General features: G+C 37.9%; 1 protein-coding gene across 1 annotated transcript; it reads left to right on the forward strand.

Annotated features, from left to right (window-relative positions):
* Positions 1–25,357, forward strand: LOC141431058 (luciferin 4-monooxygenase-like). Its single transcript, XM_074092032.1, has 11 exons — positions 1–194; positions 5,232–5,439; positions 7,860–8,052; positions 13,005–13,172; positions 14,478–14,631; positions 16,603–16,738; positions 18,236–18,369; positions 18,694–18,774; positions 19,543–19,689; positions 22,585–22,750; positions 25,139–25,357. Exons 1-11 carry the CDS (start codon positions 57–59, stop codon positions 25,264–25,266), a joined length of 1,653 nt encoding a protein of 550 aa, XP_073948133.1. The 5' UTR covers positions 1–56; the 3' UTR covers positions 25,267–25,357.
* The last annotated feature ends 443 nt before the right edge of the window (positions 25,358–25,800 follow it).

Below are 25,800 nucleotides of genomic sequence, written 5' to 3' on the forward strand. Positions count from 1 at the left end.
TTAAACGAGTTAGTTTAATGTCAGTTCTCGTTCGGAACTGTCGCGTGATATGAAAGATGCACTCCCGCGCAGACCTTTATTACAAAGAAGACATGACTCTAAGTAAGGGTGACATATTGCCAAAAACCTGTGACTACCACCTAGGACATTTCTTCAAAGATTGTATGCTAGAAAATCCGGATGTTATTATGCAGGTATGATAACCATGCCATGTCTGTTTTTCTGTAATTTTTTTTTTGGTCGTTTGTGTAAATTTGACTTCTGTGTTAGTGCATATCTCACTTGTCTTGTCACATTTGTCTTCTCTTTGTTTATAAAGTTAAGTGAGATATTGTCACCGAACTTTTCCCATTAGTTCATCGAGATCTAAAGTTCCAAATCTCGCTATGGGCGTAGGAAATCGTCGCTTAAATCAAGGATTTCTTTAAAAAGTTCGGCATTGTGTTCTGGTGGCTATTGAGAGTATATACCTATTTTTAATTCGATAAAAAAAATTAACTTGCGATTCAGTAATATTGTAAGTAGGCGCCAAATTACCCTTATTTATTAATTAAAACTACTTCGTAACAGTATTTTAAACGTAAAGTATTTTTTTTTCAAGGCCGCAAACAAAGTCTTACATTAGTTGCTTAGCTGCATGGCCACCCTGCAATTAAAAGTGTGGGGGTTTTACTTAATTATACTGAGCGGCAAGAAATTTGACCCTCAAATGTATGCAGAAATAGGTAATTTTGCATGTAGAGTGGGCCAAATTTTATGTTATGGCAATCATTTTCTTTTTGTCATTCCGTAATTAGACCCCTGCAGGGCTACTACGAAACTCGCAACTGGAAGTTCGTGTCGTGCGGTCCCTCTGACACTTATACTATTTAATACGAGAGCGAGAGGGACCGCACGACACGAACTACGAGTTTCGTCTTTCGTAGTAGCCCTGCTGAAGAACCGCCATACTGGTACAAATCATCTAATATTTTGTGTCACCATCTCCCGGTCTAATATGATTGTGGACGATCCCTTATTTTCTGAGGGTGAAGGGTTGGTCCTGCTTACGTCTCCTGAATCACCCTGTATTGTAAGTAAACGTCAAAATATTAAATTATTAAACGTTTTATTTATTTACGTTTACATTTTGGTTTGACCACACCGGATGATTTTGATGAAAATTATAAAAGGTAACCGTCCAAGTGCGAGCCCGACTCGTGCACCAAGGGTTCCGGCGTAGTAATTTGTAGGTGTCTCTATGAATATGCAGTGTTAACAAAAATGTACCTACGCAGTGTTGAGCCCTTTTAGACGACTGAGATAGACAGACAGATAAAAAAAAACATAGTTTTATTATTATTTGAGCTACAAGAGCTACTTTCATAACAAATCCCAAGTTTCTAGGACGATCGGAGGTACCCTATAGTATTTTCGGTTAATTTTTGTGGAAACATATTTTTTAATGATTGAAAGTTTGATTTTTTTCACTGCTTCAAAGAGCAGCAGACCTATAAGAGCCCGTTCCCACGTGTCGGGTGGCAATATCCGTTTCTTTTCGGATGTAGTGCCCTTAGTGTAAGTTTTCGGTTACAAAATACGTCTCGATCGCGTTCGCGTTAAAATCTCAATTTATATGGAAACACGAACAGCGCCTCTAGCGAAACGTTTGCGATGTTCGTGTTTCCATACAAATTGAGATTTTAACGCGTACGCGATCGAGACGTATTTTGTAACCAAAAACTTACACTAAGGGCCTTAGATGAATGATTGGTCTCGCGCGCTCGCTCGACTAGATACCGCCGGCGTACTTGTCAAATGCGGCAACAAATAGTACGCCGCAATCGGCGTACCTGAGCCCGAGGCGACTCAGTCGCGTTGCAAACTGTGCGTAATGTGCATGTCCCGAATTTTTGTTAAATTTTGCTCATAAACCCAAGTAAAATGCCAGTTTTCGCAGTGAAACTGATTAAAAATAATACTACAAGAAATAAGAAGGACACTGGGATCACATACCATCAGTAAATATCGTATAATTTCGAAATTACAAAATAAAATAACATGAACCCTAAACGCCATTCTGTGTTGCCGCGTACACAAGAATCAAATTCCCCGTGGTTGAGATTTTAATAAATTGAATTTTATTGTTATCATCATTAAATGATGATAAATTTTAATAACTTATTTTATTTAAGTATCTAACGTAATTATTATATATACATAACCTAGTTCTATATTATTTAATGTTTATCTTTGTGATATTATACACTGAAGGTGTATAAATTGTTACCAGACACTATTTAATTTAGGGGTGAATGTGTCTTAAAATTAAAAATGTTTTTCGTCTTCCCAGTCAAAAGTCCGATCAGCTGATTTACTTAGGTATTACGGGAAACGAAACATTTTTTTTTCGTATTTCTACCCATTTTCCTGAAATGTTAACTTTTTACCCGACTGCCCGAAAGAGGGTTATGTTTTTCAAGCGTATGTATGTAAGTATGTATGTATGCATGTACCTATGTATGTATATTTTGTAAACATTTATTTTTATTTTAGTCTTAATTAACCTGTACATTATATTAGGATTAACTATAGGTGCAACGTGTTAAGTACGCAAAACTTCTTAGTTGGTGACTCAGTCCATGAATTTTCAGTAATAATTTGTAAATAGTGAATGTCCTTAAATATATATATTTTTTAATTAAAAGTGAGGCCTGATCATTGTTATACCTACATCATACCTACCATTTTTTTAAAGAAGAAACCTACGCCTAACCTACACACAAACATATTAATACATTCACTCTTAATTACTTCTTAATTTCTAAGTATTTCCCAAGATACATTTTGTAACCAGTAACTTAATAGACCACAGAATAATTTATTTTCCCAATAATTCGGGTAACAGTGGAGCAGCTGGCAACACAATTCGTCACGCACACTAGCATCCTTGCAAATTGTCTTACACCGTTCTTACGCACACTACAATATTGAGTTGCCGCATTCACGAACGTTTTGTTTTTAGTTAGCGCGGTATCTAGTCGAGCGAGCGCGCGAGACCAATCATTCATCTAAGACTAAGGGCACTATTATTTCTATTGAAAATTGTGTCGTGAGAATGAAGGAAATGAATGAGTGAATGTCAAAATCTCGCTGCTGTTCCATGACATGTTCTTGTGTGCGAACCTCAACTCTAGGGTACTACCTATACTTAAATACGGTGATAACAAGAGGAAACCATAAAATACAAATAAACAAAATTATGGAATGATTGTTTGGGAATACCTAGCACAAAATAATAAATGTATTGCAGGCATAACGTGGGCATAACTCTAACTGTAGGTACATAACTGAAATGAACGCTTTTCCATCTGTACCTACTAAATTAAAAAAAGTAAGTACTCGCTACAACCCGTCAATTACAAAAATAAAGTAGTTTCCCAATGCAATGGATCGTTGGATGGCAGCCAAAACAACAGTTTGTAGGCCAGCAAAGACACTGTCACAATAACCCCAGACTATATGGGGGAAGGGGGGGGGGCACGGTAGTGCACCGCCAAGACGAAAAAAAGCAGGCTGGGCACTACGTACCTTTTTTTGAACCGTTTTGTCGTATTTTGAAACCCTCATAGCATCGTCCCAGTTGAAATACATACCTACGTTCCAGTGCTGGGCACAGGGCTTCTCTCACAATAAAGTAGGCTTGGGCTGTAGTTTCCACGCGAGCCCAGTGCGGATTGGTAACTTCACACATACCATTGAATTGCTTAGCAGATTTGTGCAGGCACTGTAAACTCGTGATTAATTTTAAATGTAAATTCACACTTAAATTTGGAAAAACTCAGAGACACGAGCCCGGATTTGAACCCACAATCCTCTGCTTGAGATGCATAGGACCTATGGCATAGGTCAAAACATACTTAAATACATATCAAACACCCAAGACTTGATACCAAGCATTCGAATTTTTCATACAAATATCTGCCCCGCCCGGGTATCGAACCTGGGACCTCAAGCGTGTAGTCGAACGAGTATACACACACTCATCTATGGTCGAATGGGCCACTTATCGTCAATGAGTATATGTAAGTACATTTTAAGTGGTGCATTGTGGTCTGGTGACCTTACAGATAATCAGGTAATATAAGTAGGAGTTGAGTATTTTACATCTATTGAAATATTAGCTCTTCATGATAAGATTGTGATTATTGTGGAGTATATCGACAAGACACCCTCATCAACAATCTCAGCGTGAGTCATCAGCCGGAATATGTCTACTGCCGAACAAAGGCTTCCGCGGACTTTATGCAAGTACCTAAACTTAAAACCGCCAGTACGGCCCCTTGCCATTGCCTTGATTCAAAAAGTTACGCGTTTAAAAACCGCGGCGGTTTAGCCGTCGTGCGGCCTGGGCCTTAGAACAGCACAAAACGGCCACTCACCACTTCTATCCACCGGTTGGCCGCGACTCTTATGATCTCGTCATTCCATCTAGTGGGACGCCTACCAACGCTTCGTCTTCCGATTCATAGCTGCCGTTCGAGGACTTTCCTCTCCCAACGGTTATCTGTTCTTCGAGTGATGCAAAGACTACAGTATATATAGGGAGAGAGTGATGTGCCCCGGACATTACCACTTCAGCTTGCGCATATTCATCGAGCTGTATCTATCCTCCAACAATCGACAGGACATTACTCTAAACCAGCCACATGCATAGTGTTGCTGCTCCACAGTAGGTAGGTATAGGTAGCGGACAAAATTATTTCCAAGGTTTTCAAAGATTCAAATCATTTATTGTAAGACCAAAAGTTTTTGTTCACTTATTCAATGGACGGTTGTTTAAATTAAATAATCGTGAATTTCGCCAATAACGAAACGTCGAAAGATATTTTCTGTGACATATTTATAATATAACAATAACAATGACAATAAAATTAAATTATTTTAGTTATTAATTTATATTTCCATTCTTCCCGTTTCATTCTCAACAATAAATCAATCAACTACCACCATAGTTTTTTGGTGCATAAGCCATAGTTGACAACCTTAGAGCAACCGCCGAGTGTAGGTATGAAAAGTGAAGTACATACAGGAGATTGACTTCTGAACTATCTGTTTTGTGCTCCAGGGGAGAGGGAGAAAAATTAGCCACTTTCTTATACAGACCGAATTCCACGCGGGCGAAGCCGCGGGCACAGCTAGTTTTTAATAAGGATTGATTGATTGCTAATCATGCTTTCTTGTTTATACAGATAGATGCGGCCACAGGTGAAGAAGAGACAAGAAGATCAGTTCTAACTAGGTCAATCAACCTCGCAAGATGTATGAGACGTCTAGGTCTTAAACCAGGCGACGTTCTGGTCCTAGGGGGCAACAATCACCTAGATCTTTGCATACCATACTACGCTGCTGTGCTGAATGGGTATCCAATAGCTGGCGTTGATCCTTTTTTTAAATTTGGTAAGTTCTTAGGGTTCTGTACCCAAAAGATAATAAAAGAAGCCCTATTAATTTCATTACACTTACTATTTCTGGTGTACAATAAAGTAATTGTATTGTATTGTATTGTATTGTATTGTACACTGTCTAGTGTCCGTCTGTTTATCTGTCTGTCATAGAGCTGTAATGTATCTCAAGAACCGCAGTAAGATAGACGGATAATATTTATCATAGGTACTGTGTATTTTCTATTGCCGCTAAAACCAGGTATCAGTGTCCAAAATTTAAATTTTCTGTCCAACAGTGGACGTCCTTCGGTGTCTAAAATTATCTAAGCCTACGGCTGATATGATGATGATGATTGTAATTTAGCGGAATCCATCGCACGATCTTAATTTAACCTGGTTATATGTATGTAAATTCTATTGTACCAAAATACTGATCAAAACGAATCCAAACACGATATATCTGCGATGGTTTTTTCAAGAGTGCACCTACTAGTGTTCTGGATATCTTGGCTGCAGTGCAGCATCAGGCTGAGAATTCCATAATCTTGCATAGTTATATAGCATACATGAGTTTTTCAAATTTTAGGTCCCACATACGTTTGAAAGTAAAGTAATACCAAGTAATAAGGATTCCTACCGCAGCGAACAAAAGAGCTGATGATCTTGAAACAGCTGAACCGATTTGGATGAAACAATTACTAGAAAACCTGCTTTCAAACAAATGTAATAAAGAAAAAAACAAATTTGACCAACGATGAGTAGGTACTTAGATATGTACCTAAGTAGTATCTTAAATAAATTGGTGAGATATTCAGAAACTAGGTAGTATAATTACCTCAATCACTTATGTTCTGATGAAATCACAAAGTTGTTGCAACGGAGATAAAATTGCACGCGACGGTCGTTACCAAAGTTATTTTTAATTTCAAAAGTCATGGCTTTGTTTACGAGTACGTATTTTTCGACCGTACAGGTAAAACCTGAATTTTAAATCATTATATTCTACAAATTCTAAAATAAAAGGAAAACGTTGTTTACTAACCTCTGCTGTCTATATCCTCAATTTCAAGAATTCCCTAACATTAGACAAAATTATTATAAGTTCAGTAGCGAATTGAATTAAAAATCATTTTCCGTTCGTATGCAAAACAATAATGCCACTTTACATGCAAAGAGACAAGGGAAATCCCATTTCAAACATTCATCATCATCATCATCTCAGCCGTAGAACGTCCACTGATGGACGTAAGCCCCAGTTAGTGGTTGGCAGCGGCTTGCATCCACCGTGAACCCGCGGCTTTTAACCAGGTCATCGCCGTCCATCCAGTTCGTGGACGCCCTACGCTGCGCGTGCCGATCCGCGGTCTCCATTCAAGAACTTTTCGCCCCCAACGGCTACCTGTTCTCCGTGCTAATTCGCATGGCTATGTCGGTGAACCTTGTTCTTCTACGTATCTCCTCATTTCTGATTCGATCCCGTAGACAAACCCCAAGCATAGCTCTCTCCATAGCTCGCTGAGCGACTCTGAGCCTATTTATAAGACCTATAGTGAAGCACCATGTCTTAGATTCATATGTCATTACTTGGCAACACACATTGGTTAAAGACTTTCGTTTCAAACATTACAAATTCTTCAAACATTACGAACGGCAAATACTGATCCTCTTAATTTCCGAATATAATAATAATTGTCCCGATAGTCGTTTCGGCAAACGGCCTAATAGCGAAGAGTCTCGACCAACATCTCAAGAGACTCTCGCTAGATGGCTGGATCAAGGGCCAGATACAGAAGGCGGTACTTCTGGACACGGCACGCATCGTCCGGAGGTTCCTCACTCTGCGGCCCTGACCACCGGTAGCTTGGGCCCTGCCCCGTTACCGGCGGCAAACTAGGTTAGGTTTTTATAATATTTTTATTTTGTATGTACTTTTCTGTATTTTACTTCTTATAACTATTATAAAAACCTAATCTTAAGAATAAAAAAATAAATAAAGAGAATAATAATAATAAATTCATTAATTTCGGGCAACTTGCCCCAAACAATAAATACCTTACAGACTAACATACATATTTATAATCAATAATTATTTAAAACTAATTTGGTGACAAAACGGCGTGACCCCGTTGAGTCACCGTCCCCGACGTCGCATTCATCTGCGGCATGGTGCCCCAGATTAATGATTGTCTCTCTCTCCCTGGACTCAGGACTCCCTCTGACTGGATTCCCTGTCCTGATAAGGACAGGTACTAAGTTGGGGCTCGCGCTCGTCACAAAGGGGTCGGCTCTAAGGCCAGAAAATTACTTATACCTTCACATGAATTGATATTTGTATAACAACGAAGCTAAGAATCTATAATCAAAGCTTCTACTAGAAGATTCCTACGTAACCTTGTTCTTTCACCTCGTATTAAAATATGTTTTGTCTTACAGAAGAAATAAAGGAACTATTCAAGCTGGTGACTCCGAAAGTAGGATTTTGCCAGCGGGAGTCCTTATGCGATTACCAGAGAGCTGTTGAGGAGTTGGGTCTGAACACTAGACTTGTAACGTTTGATGGAGATGGAAACACAATGGCTGAGCTAATGGATAGCTGTGATAAATTTGAAACTTTTGAAGACTTTGAGTAAGTTTTGAACATGAAACTACCGTGAGACTCACTCATATTAAATATATTGACATCGGACATGTCGAGCTAAACTCGATTTAAGACGTGAGTTATCCGGGTCAATATACTTAATACTTTGAGTAAGTAGTTAAAGCCCAACACACACAGGCGACAGGTGCGGGTCGTGCGCGGGCCCGCGACGGGCGTATACATGGCGGTGTATGGACGCACGACCCAACCCGCGCCCGCCGTCGGTGTGATGGTGTCCATATACCGCCATGTAAATACGACCCGCACCCGTGGTCTGTGTGTGTTGGGCTTAATTAGTAGGCTGCGTTAGGTACAACCGAAGATGTGCGATGATGTGTAGCGAATGTGTTGTTCATGAACCAAGAGAAACGATTCATTTACCCATCCTCACTTAGCACAACTCTGGCGGCAGCTATAAGAAGATAATGGCTACGCCACTGGCCTTGAAGTGTGGTTCTCAAAACGAACCTTGTCCGCGAAGTCATCGGCGCCTTCGGGAGTTAGACGTAACTTGAATCATTTGCTTGTAGAAGTTATAAGGATTCAGGCATCTTTCCGTTACAAATGTCATCGTGAACCCTCCACCATCAACAAGACACCTGTCTCCGTATATTGCCTGCAAGTTACGTATAGTCAAGGACTTTAATTCATTGGCCACCATGGAACCATTTCACAGTAAACGTCATAGTGACATCGTATTAATTAACAAGGTAAATCGTAACGACTTTTCCTTTGAAAGGTTCCATTGTGGCTCATGAATTAAAGTCCTTGACCGTATGTGTTATACCTATTGTGATTGTAGAATCTGCGGATAAGCTAAGTTTTGCATATCACACAGCACGGCGATGGATGCACATAAACATTTAAGTACGCTAATTAAAATTAATTCTTAGTACATAATGCCATATATGGATATTAGATAACATAGCAGACACAGGGTAAGTTTTTGAATGAATATTGCCAAAGAGAATGCAAGTTAAGTGATACGTAAGCAATAGTGGCCTGCGTTTCAACAGTGCAGTCATCACACGCCCACCACGTCCCAAGCCTTCTCAATCTCATTCTGTGAGGCTTATGCCATAGTAAAAGAGAACAAGTATAATAGGATAAGTATAATATAATAATATAATATAATAATATAAGTTATAGGCTCACTACGAACAAAAGTACATCGCGCGGCTTAAATTGGGATGCACCAAAAAATAACCTGTAGTTTTTATTTTATTTTTGGAAAGAATAGGACATTTTAAGATACCATTTTCATTGATTTTGAATTTGAATGAGTATTTAATTTTTTATATTTTTTTACGAAATACGCTGTATGACGTCACAGTGAGACAGCCACGTTCCATTGCCTAGAAAAAATCAGGTAGTACATAACATAATCTGTGGCATTACAATTTGACAATAATTCAAGCATGGCTTAGAGTCCTAAATGAACCGTGTCAAATATTTTTATTTATCTCTCTTCTTTTAGCTTCGATTATTCCTGTTTATTTAATGGTGTGATAGTAAATAGTTATTTTTTATTAAAATCTGATATTAAAATTATTTTGTATGTACTTGTAACGTAGTAATTTAATAATTCAATTTGGAAAATTACATTGGAAATTCTCGTATACATTTCGGACTTTACGATAAATGACAACTGTTTAAGGCCGGGTGCGCATCATGTGTGGAGTATGGAAATTGGCCACTTTCAGTGTTTAGCAGTAACACAATAGTTTACTGCTACATAAACGCATATTGCTTGTGTCAGCGACAATCATGATGTATATGTCGGCGGCCGATCGTAAAATCCGCCAGATCACGAAATTCCTAGGCATATCGTGAAACGCCGCCATTTCATGATATGCCTAAACGTTGGCCAGGCATATCACGATGTGCCTGAGAAATAATACGGCAGATCGATTAGAGCAACGCATTCGTCGATATTCCTAGCTCTATACCGGGCACATCGTAAAATAGTTTCTTATTTGGCCACTGGTGGCGCTGCGTATGCAATGGCGGCCGTGACCAGCTGACCGGCCGTGTTTGATTAGCGCGTGAAAAATGTCGGCGTCACAACAAAATGATCCTTAAACCGAAACTAGTGAATGAATTCAAAATAGAAGTGCAAAAGAAGCTTTTGAACATCAGCTCCGTTCTTTTTATGTGAATCAAACGGATTCTGTGCACAATATGAAAAAACCATGGACGTCTGTCCGTATTTTAGAGGTTAGTATTTTGTTGATAAATGAAGTACCTATTCACTGGTTGTTATTTATTTATATAGAAAAATTTAGGTACGACGAGGGAAGCGAGGAGTGGTTAGTATTAATTGTGATCACGACGCACGAGCCGAGCGAGCGAAGCGAGCGTGCCGCGGCAGCGGCCGGCGAAGTGCCAGAACCGATATGGCGGCGTTTCATGATATGCCTAGGAATTTCATGATCTGCCTAAACTGGCCAAATCATGAAATGGCGGCGCTTCATGATATGCCTAGGAATTTCATGATCTGCCTAAACGTCACTAGGCAAATCGCTAAACGGTGAGTTTTGAACGATATGGCGGATGTCCCTTAGCCAATTCATGAAATGGCGGCATTTCACGATATGCCTAGGAATTTCGTGATCTGGCGGATTTTACGATCGGCCGTCGACATATAATCTAAGGTTTACTTAATAAAAAGGGTTCTGGTTCTTGTTCTCTTTACGCACAACTACAGATATCGTCTTATTGACCACCTCCCACATTCTCCTTATATTACATGTGATTAAAGTTCTAGCTTTGTCACTCTTTGCTATTATAAGCAGGACAGGAACATTTCAAATTGTCAATTTGCCTACGAGTGTAGACCGCTTTATAACTGCCTTTGTGACGAGACACTGCACGGGTCAAATGAGGGTCATTACTTAAATTTTGTTTATTTAATTCAGTTTATCACATTTTTAGAATCTGATTTCTGAAAACGCTTCACAAATCCTATTTCTTTAAATGGTTTTCGATTTATTATATGTTGTCAAAAATTGGGACATCCCAATTGTGTGCGCGCCGGTTGGCACCGGTACCCACGCACCCGCCGCATGTACACACTGATAATTTAAGGAGATCGGTGCCATACACTTCGATTTTAGCTTATTCTTGCGCTCGCTTCGCGAGATGATCACCTTTTACGTTCGCGTTCTCGTATTTACGTATTTTTTGTATTAGGTATAGTTGTAAATTAGTGGTATATACGAGTAAATGTAGTGTAATAGTTTCGTGCAAGGACACATAAAAATAATATATACCTACCTACCTATAAACAATATAGTTCTAGTATTATGTGTCTAGGTAAACATGAGTAGTATGTATACAGTTGCCATCACCATTCCGGCGAATTTATAAATAATATTTTTAAATTTAGTATGATAATAATTACACTATGTATGATAAGAACGTGACCGGTAAAACTTCGAAAAAGGAAAAGAATTATGATGCGAAATTCTATAATTATATAGTTAATGAATTACACTTTCATGCTTTATTTTTAATAAGGTGTCCAGTCTCCCGAATTGTCTATAATCGCTTGGCATCTTTGAGGCATACTTTCAACTAAATTTTCACCGTAACTGCGAGGTAAAGACTTCCATATGGACTTCAGTTCTCGAGATAGATCAGCAACGCTAACAGTATTTTTTCCTCGTAATTTCAGCTTCATCCACGCCCATACATTTTCTATTGGCTTAGCATTGGGTGATTGTGAGGGCCAATCCAAAACATCGATGCCATTTTCAGCCTTCCACGCAGTACAAACCCGACTTCGGTGTTTAGGGTCATTATCTTCTTGCAGGATCCATGAAGCATTATGCCTTGAAAACATCTTCTTAGCGGAAGGTAACAATGCCTTTTCATAAATTTTCGTCATTTTTAGGGCATCCAGTGAACCAGTGAACAAGTGCAAAAGGCCAAAACCCTGTTTTGAGAAGCATCCCCAAACATGCACCTTTACTGGGTGCTTGACGGTCCGCACGAGCAATCTGTTATCAGCCGTAGACCAAGCCCTGGTTGAGTAATTAGCTGCCCAAAATGAAGCTTCATCTGAAAATATTATATTATTCCAATCCCGGTTTTTGTTTTCACTCGCCCATGACAGTCTCTTTCCCGTGTGTTTTTCAGTAAGGAGCGGTTTCTTCATAGTACTTCGAAATTTGAATCCATTTTCCATCAAACGTCTTCGTATTGTATCTATAGATATAGATAAACCATATTTTTTTAACTTTTCTTGCCCGAAACGCAAAGATAAAAGTGGATTTTTCATAAATATTTGTAAAATCCGCTTATTCTCTGCAGAAGAGGTTGATTTTGTTTTCCCGCGTTCTGGTAAGTCGTCGACGTTTTTTGTTTCCGAGTATCTTTTCACCCACTTGTTCACAAACGCCTTCGACTTATTCATGTACTAAGCGGCCCGATCGCGAGACATTTTGGGTCCTTTCGGATGTAAACAGAGGAACACTGTTTCGTACCGTGTAGCATACGCGGCACTCATTTTGGAAAATATGCTTTTGGCGGGAAACTGACAGATTTTTTATTTTTATTTTTACAAAGCATTGTACGTTAAAGACCATGCTATTCAGCCAGTACTTTTTTTTAATGGGTGCTATTTAAAAAATAAAAATTATACCGGTCACGATCTTGTCATACACACTGTCTGTATCTGTCTGGTTTCTCTAGACACAGACATTTGATAATTTTAAGTTAACTTTCGTACTAAAATTATTTGCCGGTAGGTAATTAATCTAAAATATAGACGTCGACAACCCTAAGCGTCCGCGCCGGAGTAGGCAGTTAAGTCTCTTAAAGGGTCGGAGTAGACTTACTTGTCCTCTTTTACTATGCTTATGCCCTGCAGTAGGCGTATAAAATATTATATGCCAAGATAACGATGTTAAAATCTTAAAATAGGTTTAACGTTTCAGAATAGCCCAATTCGACACAGACAAAGTTTACGCATGGCTTGTTAGTACAAGTGGCTCCACGGGGCTACCGAAGGTCGCTGCCGTGAAACATCAGTCTGTGTTAGAAGTCATCAGATTCGTGGCTACCTTGAGAAGAAAAACAAAGGAGGAGGACGCCTCATCCACTTTGTAAGTTTGTTTAGTTTTATTTTTTTCAATTTTTTATGTGTCTATTAAGATTGGGCTTTGTCGTATGGTAAAAAATTATAGAAAACAAAATATGAGAGGTAATAATGGATGAACGATGAGTGATGTGAGAATCCGCTATGTGTGTGTGTTAATGAAAAAAAAATGCAACATCCTTATTTACTATTATTGATGTAAAAGCAAGACGTACCAACTGTGTGATATGTGAAATTGAAGAGTTTGTTGTGAGATTCTCAAATATAGTTTTATAATTGTAAGACAACAGTTTTGAAGTTATTTAAGAAAATACGCGAAAAATCATGGTCTATTATTTAAAAAAAAAAAACAGAAAATATATAGGGAGACTTCAGCAGGGCTTACGCTACAGGATTCAGTTTATCGTAACAGTAGTATTGTTGAGACCTCTGCAGCGCCATCTAGCGAGGATCTACTGAACCGCATATAAGATCGCATCATGTGTGGCCAATAGGAAAGAATAACAACGATTTTTTTTTATTAATGTTTCAAACAAAAGTATTATCCCAATAGTAGGATCCTAGTAAGATCCGAACTTAAAGATCTTCACCGGTCTGATATAATGAAACGTATTTTATAATAAATTTAGTAGGTATATTAGAAAATATATAAGAAATGGGTTTGCTAAAAAAAACCCTGGACAGGCTATTTTAAATTACTTGAAAAAATATTTTTAATTCATTGCTGCAACATCGTGATAATAGAACAATTTTTTTTTGAACATCTATTAATTTTTACCGTAGTTTGAAGATATTAATATAGTTACAATAAAATAGAACAATTTGTATATCAACATAAGCGCTGTTTTATTGCGAACACGTTGATATAGGGTTGTCTGCAAAAAAAATCGCTCCTAAGGGGGGTTTGCCAATTTTAAAGATTGAAAGGCCATAGTCGGGTTTCCATAGTAATTTGGCTTGGGTTTTATTTTGTGAGTACCGCTTATAGTGAAGAATATTTATACTGAGTACACTGAGTATGAACATCCTACTTGTGACAATTTAGACTTGTGTTTAAAAAACACGTTTCCAGTATGACTACCCTCTTTTTATTTTATTTTTAATATTTTGTTGTTACAGCGGCCACAGTAATACATAATCTGTGAAATTTTCAAGTGTCTAGTTATTACGGCTGGAGAGATAGAGCCCTTTGACAGCCGGACGGACAGATAAACAGACGGCGGAGTCTCAGTAATAGGGTCCCGTTGGTACCCTTTTAGGTACGGAACCCTAAAAACGCTAATTAAAATCTGCTGTGGTTTCAATCCTTCAGGCCTGCGCCAGCGCTGGCGCTCAACCTGTCGGCAGTGCAGTGGGTGTCAGCGTTCGTAAACGCCTTCTCCATGCCGACCATGAACCAGATCAACGTTCAAACCTCCGCCCCGGCCTCAATCGAGCACGTGATTGATATAATCAACAAGTACAGGGTAAATGTTTATTTCTATGCTATCCTATTAATTTTAACCCTTTACCAGGCCCCCTTAGAATTAGTGTGTCTTCATACGTACTTTACATACTGTTACAACCGTATTTAACGCCTTGTAAAAAATGTATTTACGAAAGTCGGAGATGCTCCTTTAAACCAGAAATAAAAATGTGGGTTACGGTTATCCCATCGCCTGTCTAAGTAATTAACTGTCATACTCGACTTTGTCTTATTATATTCTTGATCAGGCGAAGGGATATATTCCTCCCACATCTTATTCTTCAGGGAAAGTCTTTAAAAGGAGATTTTATAGCTAGGTACATGAATTCGCTCTAGGTTGAACACAAAAACAGTTTTATTACTTACGCGAGTTTTTATGACACGACAAGACAATTTACCGGGCCATGGGAAGAATAGCTCCCGCACAGTTAAACTCTAATAAGGCCATGGGATAATGTCAACCCACATCCTAATTTTGGTCATACACAAAAATGCATGAATATTTAGCAATGTTTAAGATTATTACCTTTCAACACTCAAAATCTATAAAATATCAAAAAATTGTTCGATCTATGTACTTCTGTTTCATAGAAATTAAAGAAAGTGTTCCAATTTCTCCGTAGTTTACTGAAATTAGAGTTCAAGTGAATCTAAACGGCTGCCAAAGATATATTACGCGATTTAGAAGCGTGTTGTGAATGAAGATAATAAAATACTATTTTCAGGGATCGACAAAATATTTTGTAGTATGTTTGGAGTTAAAACCTGACTACGGTAACCGATATAAGATGTGGGAGGAATATATCCCTTCGCCTGGTAAAGGGTTAAACGAACAGTTCTTGTATTCGTTATACATGTAATAAACCGCTATACCTATCAGGATCTGTGTAGGTACAATGCAAGATTGTTTGAAAGAAGCTCATTATGTAATTTTTATTAAAACGACTTACTGCAATCTTACGATCTTCATAAAAAAAATCTGCTTCTGAATCATAATATCGTTAGCACCTAAATTGTTACGAAATGCATACCTAACGTAAGTACAAAAATAAAATAAAATATTACGAATATCAAATTATTACGACATCTGGGGAGCGATTTTTGAAATTGTGACCAGCTCAAAAATTCCCAAATATACGTCCCAACTGTTGAACTTTAAGTTACTTAATAAAGTTCTAGACTACTTGACTTATTTTTCCTTTTAAGTTTTTTAAGGCAGTCGGGTTTCTTGATTTTCTATTCAAATGTAAAGGTGTGAGGGTGGCTGTGATTTTTCCACACGAGATGACGTTGTACTCTCAGGGTGTAGTTTCAATTGAGGCGCAGTTTGACGAGCATAAGAGAATGAAAATTCTAAATAAAAAATGGGCAAGGAAATAATACAATTAAAAAAAAAGAAGATTAGGCGCCACCTACTTTTAATGAACCTAAAGCAGGAAAAGCTAATTGTACAGAGATAAATTAAAATATTGTTACACTAAAGACTCGGCTTATTTATTAACTATAAAAAAAACTACAAGATTCGAGGATGACAATATATTCACGTACTAACGTAAAAAGAGGGGTGTTATAAGTTTGACCGCTATGTGTGTCTGTCTGTGGTACCGTAGCTCTTAAACGGGTGGACCGATTTGAATGTGTTTTATTTATTTATTTGAAAGCCGGTTTTTTAGCGATGGTTCTTAGAATGTTTTTTGTCATGTATTTAGTTGGTTGAGTTGGCATTGAGCATTAAGCTGTTTTTATTTTATTAGTTGTGAGTCGCATAATTTCGGTAGCGTTATTTCTGCTACATTAAGTTATATATAAAAGTCCAGTTTATGCCACACGGCGACTCAAAATGAGTTGTACACAAATAGGAGTTTTGTATGAAACCAAAATTACGCCACCGAAAATGCGCCACTCACAACTCAAATAATTACGCCCAGCTTCACCCTTAAGTTTTATAAATGGGTTCGATTGTTCTTTTCAGCCAAAAGCAACATCACTAATAGCTCCATCGATAATGCACCGTATACTAAAGCACGAGAAGCCATGCGACCTGTCCTGCTTCAACACCGTATACCTCGGGGGTTCCAGCGTATACCAAAGTTTCCTTCTTGATCTGAAGTTAAGTTACATTCAACCGCAATATCCAGAAAAGATGAGTTAAATGTGTATTTCTACTGTATGTATATTGTCAGCTACAACTGCAATGGTGCGTGTGAAGTTCCCAAAGCGCATTGGGCTCGCCTGAAAATTATAATAGATAAGTCACATGGTGTACCCTACTAATGAAATCTTCTCATACCTATTGTACACAAAATTTTACAATTAGGTACGTTTGAGTTATTCAAGCGTCTCAATTTTCGTGGTTAGATTTTTAGGGTTCCGTAGTCAACTAGTTAGGGTTCCGTAATCAACTAGGAACCCTTATAGTTTCGCCATGTCTGTTCGTCTATCTGTCTGTCCGCGGCTAAGATCAGAGACCGTTAGTATATACTAGAAAGCTGTAATTTGGCATGAATATACATATCGGTCGATGATCTTCGCAGGGCGGCTGGCAAGAGCTGGATGAGAGTAGCCGAGGATCGTGCTCAGTGGCGTGCCATGGGAGAGGCCTACGTCCAGCAGTGGACGAACATAGGCTGATGATGATGATGATGATGATGATGATACATATCAGTCACGCCGACAAAGGTAAAATAAAAAACAGTAAAAAAATGTTTTTTAGGGTTCCTCCCACAGACGTAAAGTGGGGGTGTTTTTTTTTTCTTGACTAATCGTATAGTGTGGTATATTGTTGGATAGATATTTAAAAACCATTGGGGGTTTGCTCAGGCAAATATTTTTATTCAGTGATCTGTTTGCGAAATATTCAACTTTAAAGTCCAAATTTTCATTAAAATCGAGCATCCCCACGTCTCTAAAATCTAAACTGTTGGGGGAAAATTTGTAGTAAAGATGGTAGTAAATATATCAAATCTTACAAGGAAAATTATAGCGGCTAAGATTGCTTGAGAATTATTCGTAGTTTAAGAGTAAATAGCAGCCTAAGGTATAAAATATACCTAAACTTGGAAGATTCCGTACACAATACGAAGTCGTTAGAAAAAATATTACTTGATTTTTTTCGTAATGGCTACGAAACCCTATCCTGGGTGTGTCCGGCATGCTCTTGGCCGGTTTTTATGAATGGGGCTGTAGAATTTGATGACACTTTCGGTTATTTTTTAGACGTCCTGTACTTCTACTAGATAACGTTGAAACTGTAACAGAATAATTTATTGAATCAGGCGTTACTTTGCGGAGGTCCATATCAATGAACTAAAATAATAACTTTGCTCATCCGCGAGAGGCGCGTCAAGTCGCGGGTGAGCAAAGTTATTATTTAGTTAACTGTAACATAATCTTCTTCATGTCTTTTGACAATTGTGGCCACGTAAATTAAATGAAATAAACGCTCAAATAATCACGTTTTTACAACGGATCTATGTATTTCAATGGATAACGCCTGCCCCATGACGCCGACCCATCATCATCATCATCCCAGCTTATATAGTCCCACTGCTGGGCACAGGCCTCCTCTCAGAACAAATGTCGAATTTTATTTTCTTACCGTTTCCAGGCTGCCCTTCGTCCGGACGCGTTAGTGATTGAGACATACGGACAGACAGAATGCCTTGGCATGGTGCTGTTTCCTGCACCTCAAGGCCCGCCAGGCAACTGCGGTCGGGAAATGCCTCTGGTCAAAGTCAAGGTAATATTTTCTTCTTCTAAGTTGTTACACTCTTCAACAGCGTGCTCGTGGTTGATATTCGTGGTGGTTTTTTCCCTTGCGTTCCAAGCGTGATTGCATATTATATGAAAATTTCTTATGTGTTCTAGAACATTTTCTTATAATATAGCGAATGTTGTCGCTCAAGCGCCATCTAGTGAACGAAAATGAAAGTCACAAGAGATGGTGTTTGGCGATGGCGCAAGAGATGGTGCTAAATTTTAGCTAGCCATATAAATACTGTAAGCATAGAAGACGATGTTTTTACCTGTATTTTGAAACTGAAAATCAGCATAACTGTTTTAGCTGGTGGATCCGGTAACTGGAGAAACTATAATGCAGCCCAATGTACCTGGTGAACTATGGACTAAAGGACCTGGCTTCACTGTAAGTAAATATCACAGGATATTCATAATCAGTGTGTCTTATTCCTTGAGAGGTCAACAGCCAGATGATGTTTAAACTAAGTAGTATTGGAGAAGGCTGGTTCTGTGCTGAAATTGCCAACAGACGCCGTATTGTCTAACATTAACCATCTCTTTCATCATCATCCTAGGTATGCCTTGTGACAGAATGAAGTGGTGAAAATTGGGTGAAAACGATTGTAATTCCAAGTGCGTTCGACAGTGTCTCAGCACAGGCCATTGTCAAACGCGCGAGCTCTTGTCATAGCTTTCACCGTCTCTTTCTGTCACCATCTTTCACCGTTAGACAGAAAGAAATAAGGAATGAGAAAGCAAGCGTCCGCGAGTTAGACAATACCACAGTATACGGCCTCAGGTTTTTACTGGAATTAAAAATTAAACACACAACGCCTTTTAAGATCTTTCAAAACGCAAGTCTCCTGTGGACTATTGTATAGCAACAGCTGGCTGACATAATATTACGTTCTAAAAAATGTAGTGAAATATTTTGTATGGCTTTCCTAAAAATTAAATTTCGTAGTTGATTGAAAATTAATATAGTTGGTCCGGGCTAAAATAAAGTTTATTAGCAGTATTCTATCTGCTGTTCTTTATCTCTACTATATTTGAATCTTCGCAAAGATACCCCTGAATTAATACATTACGCGTTACATTACTAAAGTTATGTCTCGGACTTATTAGTTAATTGTATCAACTACCTTTATAATTTAAAAGCTGACGATTGTTTTAGGAATACTACAAGAATCCAGAGGAGACGGCAAAGGCTTTTTCTGACGATGGATGGCACAAAACGGGAGATATGCTACGGAGGGACGAAAACGGATTCTATTACTTCGTAGAGAGATTGAAAATGTTGATCAAGTTTGGAGAATATTCCGTACGTTTTTATTTTGGTCCAAAACTCAGATAACGGTGAAAGATTACTTAACTAATAGCTCGCTTGTACAGAAAATAACCAGGCACATCGTTATTGCACTATTTTAGGGGAGGTCTCTATCTAGTGACTAATAAGTAGTACTTAGATCATCGACATCTATGTATATATAGACTGCATGTTTCTTACATCAAAACGGCGCACAGAATTTGTTCACAGCGCAGATTTGTGAACCTTTCACTATAGTTTGTTGACATCCGTGACAGGGGTTTTGACAAAGTAATAGGTAGGTAATAATGATTGATGCGCCGCGCGTTTTGTTCCAAACAGCCAGTCTAGTGCCGTAAGGTAAGTACATAGATGTCAATGATTTAGATACACTAGCTAGACGGATGATTTTGGACAAAAAAAAACAAATAAATATTTAGAAACATTTACAACGCCTGACCTAGCCCCAAACTAAGCAAAGCTTGTGCGCTATCGGTACTAGACAAAGAATAAATATATACTGTTCCTGAGGGAGTCTCTGTCTACGGCCGCATTCACGGAAAGACTCTCTTCTTCTTCTCTTTTTCTTCTTTCTCTGTCGTTTAATAGGAATATCGTACAATCGTACACCATACATTCGTGGTCGCACTTGTGTGATAATAGGACGGATGATGGATGCAATATGGTGACGAAATGTCAGTAACCCTGTGAAGTATCAAAGAATAACGGTAACTGTTTTTTTTTAAGGCGATGTTTTCTATTTCAATTTCTATGGATTCGTAATCAGGCACACAAGAATGTTTTTCATCTCGCACAATGGTCCATGCATCTATTACTAAAAATCCGTTGCACGAACCTTTTCTGTGACAAACCCACACCGATGAACATTTATTGGTGCGTTTCAAATAATGGCGATAACCAGCTCGTATCAGTACTCGCCCTCCATGTGTGTACTTTCTACATGAATCCGATGAACGCCCTGGGGCTTCCTCACTTGGATCCATCATATTCTTCCACTATCAATACAAATTACAATTCTATTTTGGGATAATACGGCCCGATTCCACTATCAATGCAATATTCTTTGATACTTCACAGGGTTACTGACATTGTCGTTGTCTGACTAAAATTAATAATTCGTAGATATTGTTATCTAAAGAGGTTCAACTCAATTGCTTTATTATTATCGACCATCTATTATAACTAGTATCTTTTCCTCGCAGTTCCGCCCGCTTCAGCATAGATTCGGCACACATGCGGCTAGCGAAAATAATGAGTGGAAATTAAAACGTATCAGAAAGATAGACTATTGAGAATTTATAATACATGTAAAATATATGAATGCGAATGATCCGGATTGGTAAAAAAATACGTAGATAAAGATGCGTGTAGCGAAAAGAAAGAATAGAAATTAAATCGTGTCAGAAAATTATCTATTGGTCGCAGTATCGTATGGAAAATAAAGCGAATGGGGTAAAACGCGAATGGGAATTAATGCGAACGGGAATTTAAATATCGGGGAAAAAATATTGGATAATTTTGATCTATACAGTCACCGGTTTGGGGGGTACACGAACGTTATCTATCCACTTGAAGCTACTTAAAATGCCAAGCTGCTAAGATGAAGAAAAAAAAAGTTAGGATAAGAATTACCTACCGTGTGGTACTTTTTACCCTGTAGCGAGTATTCTAGGGTTAGGATTCATTTATCGAACTTCGTTTCATCGCTCATACAATAGCTCGAGTTACCTTTTACATACGAACCAACTCATCGAATTTTACTTCATCGTTTTATTTGTATATCGACATAGTTGTACATCGAATCGCCTTTACTATAATTTTGGTTCATCGTAAGTTTCAATCCCTAAAATTCTTATAACACAGAAAATCGTTTCACGTGTAACTATACTTGATAATACGTTTCAATTACAATACATTTCATCGAAACACTCTAATTTAATATTAGATGATTATCATGGGTGCCAAATGCAAAAGAACATTTGATTTGTGCGAGCGAGCGAAGCGAGCTAGCAAGACGGTTTGGAGCAGAAGCGACTCGTATAGGTTAGGTTCAGAAGGCGAAGGTCGAAGCGGAGCGTAGCTCCCGCCTTAGCCTTCGATGTTTGTTAGGTATTTTTTATAGCAGCCCGGATAATATTGTTTCACAAATGATCTTTGCTGCTGGATTCTTAAATAGAGGGTAATTGTGTATTAACTGACTGCAATATATTTTCTAAACGTGCTGCAATAATAAAAAAATTTGCATCGTTCGATGAAACGTGACCGCGATGAAATATTGTCCTTGGCAATAATAATATATAGGACGTACCGTCTGTGAATCATGTTTGGATAATATGATACTATTCATCATCCCATCATCCCAGCCTATATACGTCCCACTGCTGGGCACAGGCCTCCTCTCAGAATCTGATACTATTAATAAGTGATAATTCTATGACAGGTAAATTCGATGAATCGTTACGCTACGATTTGAGATAGATTCGAAACGATTTACGATGAAAAGTTTTTCGATTATATAAAAAGTTATGAATTGAAGATTATGTGATTAGAAACATTTTTTAGTGAAATTCGTGGAATAGTTTTCGATGAAATGAAAATCGGCGTAACAAATTTCGATATAATGATAGCTACCTCTATATTGCGTACGTATCTCGTTCGACATGATTTTGACGTAAAATGCATCCGTCATCCGCCTTCTGGTGATAATGCCAGTTGACCTTATGTGAAGCCCACATTAAATCTTTCCCAATTATATACTTCGGTGCCCACAATGCGAGAAACTGTTTATTTCGAGGCTGATTGTCCATGTAACAGAGCAAACGCCAATATATAGTTCATTTAATGAACCACAGATGGCGCTGCATCGAACACCAAAATTTGCCTTCACAGGTGGTTCCGTTGGAGGTAGAGGAGGCGATACTGAAGCACGAAGGAGTCCTCAACGTTTGTGTGACCAGCATCCCCAAAGAAGTGGATGGTGAATGGCCAGTTGCGGTGGTCGTGAGGGCAGCGGGAGCGGTCGTCACTGCGCAGGAGATTAAAGATCTTGTTGCAAGTTAGTGATGGTGAAGCCAGATGAGCGTAACTTTTTGAGTTTTGAGTCGCGTAATTTTGGTTTTGAGTCGCCGTGTGGCAAACTGGACTTTTGTATATTAAGCCGAATGCGGCAGACGAAAATAGGAGAAACAACCTAAAAAAATACGCTCGTCTGGCTTCAGTCTATGAATAAAACGTGATAAAAACCAACCTAAACAACTTATAAAAGTTGATAAATATTGTCATTGCAAGTATTGTACCTAATAAAACTGACTGAAAGAAAGAAAAATAACTAATTTGATTAAACAACCTTTCGATTAAGTAAAACTACATCAAAATCGGTCCAGCCGTTTGAGAGCTATGATGCCACAGACAGATATTGGCGTCAAAGTTATAATACCCGTCTGTTTTGCGTCAGGAATGAAAAACTGGTTGAGTACCTATGAGTTGAATTCGCGCACAGATTGTGAAGCCCGGTTCACATTTATCTGTCATGTTGTGTCGTGATGGGTTCCACTTGTTTACGCATATTTTATTATGTCATAATTCTATTTTGCATAATCTGTTTTCGCATAATAGTTTACGCAGAATTCTCTTACGCATAACCAATGTAAGCCGAATGGGCTTAACGCATTTTTTTTGTGAATTCCAAATATTGTTTAGGCAGAAAATTACTTACGCATAAATTAGTTACGCAGAAAGTTACTTTCGCATACGATATTTGATAATTAATAATAAAGTTCACAGAAATTGAAGGTCATTCATTGTTATTAAATTAGATATGCCATTTTATAATAAACTATCACTGGAAGGCTTATCTATAACATTAAATTGTTTTTTTTCGTGATATTTTTTATAAAATTCGCGAAATTAATTCGTAGGTGTCAATGCACTCAAGGAAGATTTTTTCAAAATGGCCGCGCCAATTTACAGTAAATTTTAAATATGGCGCTGCCACTCCAAAGGTTAATAACCTATTTTTCTAGTCATCAATAGTAATTAGGTAATTTATTTTCGGACATAGATTTGGACAGGATTTCGGCCTATCAAAATTCGGCTAAATTACATACAGTAGAACCCGCTTAAGACGATTTTGAGGGGACCTAGCAAAAAAAACGTCTTAAACAGGAAATCGTAATAAACGTGAAAAAAGATAAAAATGTGAACGCACCCATATTGTAAAATGTATGAAACCGATAACGTTCTGATGCGTCACGACACAACACGACAGATAAAATGCGAACCAGGCTTTATGCGCTTTATGTTAGTGAAATAAACAGTTTTTTTTTATGTAGGTATAGGTACGTTTAAAAACAAACAAAAATAACTTTCTATTCCACGGACAAACTTTTTGCTGACTAAGATTTGACTTGGATCTGACACTTCTCAATTTGCTTCTATGAATTTCTCAAAAAGTACTGAATCGATTCAATGCAGGTTTGCATTGTTCTTACTTTATGACCGACTTCAGAAAAAGGAGGTGGTTCTCAATTTGACTCTATGTTTTTTCTGTTGTTTTAATAGTTAGTTTTGAATAGTGTCTTATTTTTTTTTATAATATACGCATTGAAAATGATTTAAGTATTAAATTAGGCGTTAGGTACTTTACTCAGATTTTTATTTCATTAATCATCATCATCATCATCTGCCTACAGTAGTCCACTGCTGGACATAGGCCTCTTCCATGGCGCGCCACAACCATAGGCCACTAACACTGTCTTCAGCCCCATTTGACATAAATTGACCTACATGACGTATTTCATTGATAAGCCCGCTTAAAAATATACTATAATTACAGTGTTTATTGATTATGTATGAAGCCAGATATTGTAGTTTCCAATTCCAAATCTATACACATGCATAAAGTTCGAAACAAAGTGTAGAATGAGAAATCTAGTAAGAATTACTGATTTAGCAAAACATTGGAATATCTTTTTTTTTTATTATTCGACTGGATGGCAAACGAGCAAGTGGGTCTTCTGATTGTAAGAGATCATCACCGCCCATAAACATCTGCAACACCAGGGGTATTGCAGATGCGTTGCCAACCTAGAGGCCTAAGATGGGATACCTCAAGTGCCAGTAATTTCACCGGCTGTCTTACTCTCCATGCCGAAACAGAACAGTACAAACACTGCTGCTTGCACAAAGTCCTACCACCTGCGAAACATATTTGAAAGTATTAAGGTATTAGGAAATAGAATACAATAAAATCACTTTAAACAAACAATACTAGGTACAAAACGACACAGATATTCTTTATTGCACATCACAAATCATTGCAAAAAAATGTACATTTACACATATTCAGATACTACATGGGTATCTGAGGATTTGAGCAAATTAATTAACACATTCTTTATAAAACCTTCACCTCAACAAAACTACGTTAACCTGGCGTTTACAGATACCCTATCAGTACACAAGCAGCTGAGAGGTGGTGTACTCTTCGTCGAAGAACTACCAATGACTTCTACAGGGAAAATCGCCAGAGGAAAAGTGCGGGAACTAGTGCAAAATGCTGTGTTGGAATGACTTAATTAGATGATTGCACAATTTTATTATTCGGTATTGATATTTCAAAAACCCCAGCTACATGTAATTTTGTGATTTGTATTTTTAATATTATAAGTATAAAAATATTTTTCACACATATGCATTTTTTTTATAAATCCTTTGAGTGATTCTTATAAATAAATATCATGGGACGCTTGACACCAATTGACCCTGTCTCAAAGTAAGCAAAGCTTTTGTTATGAGTACTTGAAGAACAGATAGATATATTATACTTCAACATACTGTTCAGTAAATCGATTAATTTAAATAGATCAAAGTATTTTTGTCTATTTTATTAATTTACAATATAGCTTAATTTTGCAAACATTATATTTTTTTTTTTACATAAAACTGATCGTAATTGACCCCTATCTCACCTGATGTTAAGTGCAGATGAGGCCAAAGGTATATCTCACCGGCTCAGTAACAGCCTATTCACTAACCTTGAAGAGCCCTAGTTTGTATTTATCCGGAAATACAGACGACGGGAGCGAATTCCATATCCCTAAACCG

The sequence above is a fragment of the Choristoneura fumiferana genome, chromosome 9, assembly GCF_025370935.1.
Source record: "Choristoneura fumiferana chromosome 9, NRCan_CFum_1, whole genome shotgun sequence".
NCBI lineage: Eukaryota > Metazoa > Arthropoda > Insecta > Lepidoptera > Tortricidae > Choristoneura > Choristoneura fumiferana.